Here is a 5,036-nt window from a genome sequence, read left to right as displayed (position 1 = left end):
TAATGATGCTGAACTGAAAGCAAAGCCTGAATATTCACACATGGCACTAAAATCCCTTCTGAAAAATCAGAACATTTACATTCTTTAAAAACTAAGAAATGTAATAAGTGTAATTCATTTTTGTTGCACCAACATTGCCATATAGCCACATGTGCTCAGACTGAGGAGACTATACGTGCTGCACATGAGAATGACTCTCTAACACAGCATCCATGACCTTATCTTAAACTTTTGTTTGAGGTGGTTGGAATTAAAAAACAATTGCTATGGTTTTATGTGTTTGCTACAGAAAATCTTAGTTTATAGCCTATAAAAGTGAATTAGACATATTTCAGCACTACTAAAGGTGTTTGTTTTGACCCTAATTAGTCTTCCTAATTTTAACATGGAAAGCGTGTCAGATACTGAATGTCAATTTTTTTTTTAAATCAGGGTGAAGACTTTAACGCATTAATTTCAATGAATTAATTACACAGAATTTAATGTGTTAAAGTTTCAATGCAATCAATCCCATTTTCTTTTATTTACACACAAAGTCTCAAGCTGGAACCTTTGTATTGTGTTTTTAGTATGTTCATAAATATGACGCACGATGGCTGACTATATGTGCATCAAATTTATTTTTGCATCAAAAACTGATTTGATGGGACATTGGTAAAGACTACTGTTGTGTGAAACTTGTGCTAAAAGGAGCTGGTCTTTCATCAAAGCTATGGAGGACCAAAACTGACATAATAAGAAATAAAAGCATAAATATATATTTAGTTTTTCCTTGTCCTTACACATACATTTCCGTCAAGAAATGTATATATTTTCTCTTTCATTTCCCCTAAGCATGCGTTTTTGACAAGAAAAGTAGATATTTTGTTTTGTCTTTTCCTTATACAGGCTGTCCTTTTGTCATTGCCTCCTCTCCTTTTTCTATTTGTCCTTTTTCTACTTCTCCATGGGCATCTTTATGTTAATGAGGAACCTGCCTGCAGCTGCAGTGAAGTTAGTTTTGAGTTGGATATTGGATATTCCAATATTCACCGAGCAAGCAGCGTTTAGCTCAAGGTTGATCCGATTTATGAACACTAATTTCGGCCAGCCGTTCTCTCGCTCCCTCCTCAGCGCTCGGAGGTTTACTTAGGGACTGTCAACAAATCTTCAAGCAAAACACTCCTGTCAAACAAATGTTAATAAATGCCTTGCCTTGTGACCGACTGATACAAAAAAGTGGTAATTCATGCTTTTACATGAGACACACTACTCTCTATTAAAATGTCAAGTCATATTCAATATTTTAAATAATATTAATATTAAATAATATAATGTTTTCTTCAATAGCTTCCATATTGTGTGCCACATTGACTAGAACTCAGTACGTAATTGTTGTACTAAACTCTATATATGAGGCACATGCATTTCTATTCCATTTTAACTACATTTTTATTTTTGTTACCTATTTTTTTTAGTTTAAATTTAGTATTTGTCTTCAATAGCTTCTAGGTCATGTGACCTATTGAGTCAAAATCAGTGTGAATTTTTTTACTAGACTGGAGAGTTGATGTAAACTAATTTTTCCTCTTTTTAGAGGTTTTTATATTTTTTATGTCTCATGTAAAAGCATAAACTACCACTTTTTTGTATCAGTTGGTCACAAGGCAAGGCATTTATTAACATTTGTTTGACAGGAGTGTTTTGCTTGAAGATTTATTGACAGTCCCTAAGTAAACCCCCGAGCGCTGAGGAGGGAGCTGGAGAACGACTGGCCGAAATTAGTGTTCATAAATCGGATCAACCTTGAGCTAAACGCCGCTTGCTCGGCGGATATTGGGATATCCAATATCCAACTCAAAACTAACTTCACTGCAGTCAGTAATGCAGTAAAACCACCGGGATAAAGTTTGTTTTGATCTGTGGCCTGTAAAGATGGCACCAAGCGGCTGCGTGAGACCTAAACGCCCTACAACGTCTGACGCAGTGACGTTGGTTCCAAAGTTCTGCTGGCCAATAGTAGAGGAGGTGGACATAGAAGGCAGGCCTCCTCATTAACATAAAGATGCACAGGGTCCTCTTGTGCATCTATTTGGTCCTCCATACAAAGCTACTCAGGCCTAAAAATCAGTCTCAATGCTGCCCATGTTGCAGCAGCACAGATGTCCCCAATGCTCCAGATTTAAAAAGGGCTTTATGAATTGAAAATACTGCTTATTTTGTCTGTATATTGCTTTCGAATGAATTTGATTAATAATTTATAGATCCTACAATCCCTCCACTGTTTTAAAAGTAACACAAATTAGTAGAACATCCTCTGTATGTGATGCTTGTGTTTTTGTGCTTCTCACCCAGTCCACAATGAGGATCTTCCCCACTCCAAGCTTCTGTTGCAGCAGCTTTGCAGTGATGGCTACTGAGTTGAAGAAGCAAAAGCCCCTGTGTCCACACAACAGGCACAGCTCTATCAGAACCTAGGCTTGCAGATCTGATAAAACATGTAGATTATTTTAAAAAATAAAGAGGTAGAGATACTGACATGGCTGTGGATTCCTCTGCATGGTGACCAGGTGGACGCACAACTGCAAAGCCGTTCTGATAGAAAAATATACACTTAAGAGTAAAGGTCAGTTCGGATGGTACATGATACTGAGGAGAATTTTTGTGTGTGCTACCTTCAGCTCTCCTGCAGCCACCTTAAAGGCCAGCTCAATAACTGAGCCCACTGCCATGCGAACTGCTGCTGATGAGTGCATTTCGTTCCACACAGTGTCACTGTCCACCTGCAGAGGGCAGCATGGAGCGTAGGTTAGGACCTCTGATAGAGGTTAGGTTAACACAGAGTATAGAGAGCCTCACCCCTATTCCTCCGCAGGGCAGAACAGCATACATCTTCTGACTGATAGGACCTGAAAAATCACAAGTAATCCACTAAAACCTCACAACAGCAGCAGTTCATCAGATCAATTGTAATGAATCGATAATTGAAACATTCAACAAATTTATCAGTTGAATAATTGCTAACTGAAGTACACAGACTCTGAAACATGCCATTTTCTGAAAGAATAACACCCTCAGAGCAGTAAGTAAAACAATTCTATTCAAAAAATGTAAGTCATAAAGAACCTTGATATCCAGAAATGACAGTTTTAGCTCCACTTGGTTCAAATTCTAAAATAATAATCTCCTATTAAGTACTTTTGCTGTTATAAATTGGATAATAAAAAAATCTACATTATTAGCCCTGCAGTGTATTGATATTAAGTGCAGCAGAAAGGCCTGAGATTTCACATGTTGATGTTAGAAGGAATTTTTAGCTGCAGATGCATCCTTTGCTACAGATGACCAAACGTTCACCCCAGATAGCACACGACGTTAAATCAACGTTGAATTATAGTTAGAATCGTTGATTTTTGGTTGAAGTCAACAAATGACGGTGGATCAACCATCAAACAACCATCCAATCAAACCGTTGAAACTGTGACATTGAATCAACGTTGTTTTGTGGTCGAAATCTGATCACTAAAATGCCGAAGTCTGATTAATGGTTGATTTTTGGTTGAAGACGACAAATGACAGTGGATCAACCACCAAACAACCATCCACCTCTAGCCAAGTAACCAGTGTTGAAACTGTGTCATTGAATCAATGTTGTTTTGTCGTTGAAATCTAATGACTGAAATGCCGATGTCTGATCAACATCTGATCAATATTGAATCAATGTCAGCTGTTTTGCCTCACCCCTTCCCCTCCTCTCCTCCTCATCAGCGCTCTGGGTCAGAGTATTTTATTACTGAGCGGGGGTTATCACATTTAAATTAAGCACTGTAGAGGATAGTGGGTGCTGATTCCTTTCTGTACATTTTCTTACTTGTTCATAACAATTCTCACTGACTGTGTGTGTGATATATTGACACAAAAACATCTACAACTTACTACAAGGAGTGGAGCGGTCCACCCCCACCATTTACATGAGTGGGATGGCCCAACCACACAGCCACTTTGCTGTTGGCTTGTTTGCAAGAGATGTTAATTAAATGTTGAATTATGATCACAAAGGTTGAATTTATGGTTAAGATCAACAACAGAAGCTGGATCAACCAATTAACATCCATTGATTGAAATGCCAACATCAAATCCAGTGTTTTTCAGCACCGGTCCACCAGGCAAGTTTTAGGCATTTCCCTAATTCAGCACACATGATTTTAATTGACATCTGATTAACAGGGTTTTGCTGAACTGAAAGCATGCAGGTCAGTTTGCCTTGAGGATAAGGTTTGGGGAAGAACTAGTAATCTAAATGTTCAATCAATGTAAGCTGTTTTTTGCACCCCTCCACCACCACCCGCCATTCAAACGCCCAACCCCCTTCCCTCCACTCGCCAAAGACACACACACACACACACCCCTTTCCCCCCACCCCTCACCTGGCCCCATCTACGCCTCAATATAAATAGCAGGGGGTGGACCACTCCACTCCTTGTAGTAAGTTGTAGATGTTTTTGTGTCAATGTATCACACACAAACATTCAGTAGGACTTTTTATGAAAAAGAAAGAAAATGTACAGAAATGAATCTTCACCCACTATTCTTTACAGTGGTTAATTTAAAATGTGATAACCTCCACTCACTAATAAAATGCTCTGACCCAGAGCTCTGATGAGGAGGAGAGGAGGGGAAGGGGTGCGGCAAAATAGCTGACATTGATTCAACATTGATCAGACGTTGATCAGACATCAGCATTTCATTCATTAGATTTCAACCACAAAACAACATTGATTCAATGACACAGTTTCAACATTGGTTACTTGGCTGGAGCTGGATGATTGTTTGATGGTTGATCCACCATCATTTGTCGACCTCAACCAAAAATCAACCATTCTGACTATAATTCAACGTTTATTTACCGTTGTGTGCAATCTGGGCAGTTTGTTGCAGCCCTCATCACCTCCTCATCTCCCCCTACTCCCTCCCAAACCTCCCCCACCCAGCCGCTCCTCCCAACCTTCTCCTCTTTACCCCCTCTCATTCCTTCTTCCCTCCCCCTCCTTGAGCTC

General features: G+C 39.2%; 1 protein-coding gene across 1 annotated transcript in view; it reads right to left on the bottom strand.

Moving 5' to 3' along the window:
• LOC106938937 (histone deacetylase 5-like) overlaps window positions 1-5,036 on the bottom strand; it is a gene marked incomplete at its 5' end in the record, with an annotated part of 48,028 nt that overhangs the window by 32,100 nt on the left and 10,892 nt on the right. Inside the window, 4 exons of the mRNA XM_015021151.1 lie at window positions 2,331-2,418; window positions 2,519-2,574; window positions 2,655-2,762; window positions 2,839-2,888. Of these exons, the coding sequence (XP_014876637.1) occupies window positions 2,331-2,418; window positions 2,519-2,574; window positions 2,655-2,762; window positions 2,839-2,888 (302 nt within the window). The remainder of the gene's footprint in view (window positions 1-2,330; window positions 2,419-2,518; window positions 2,575-2,654; window positions 2,763-2,838; window positions 2,889-5,036) is intronic.

This window comes from Poecilia latipinna, unplaced genomic scaffold, assembly GCF_001443285.1.
Source record: "Poecilia latipinna isolate Pla-1442-1.1 unplaced genomic scaffold, P_latipinna-1.0 Scaffold2733, whole genome shotgun sequence".
Taxonomy (NCBI): domain Eukaryota; kingdom Metazoa; phylum Chordata; class Actinopteri; order Cyprinodontiformes; family Poeciliidae; genus Poecilia; species Poecilia latipinna.
This window is presented reverse-complemented; position numbering and strand designations above follow the sequence as displayed.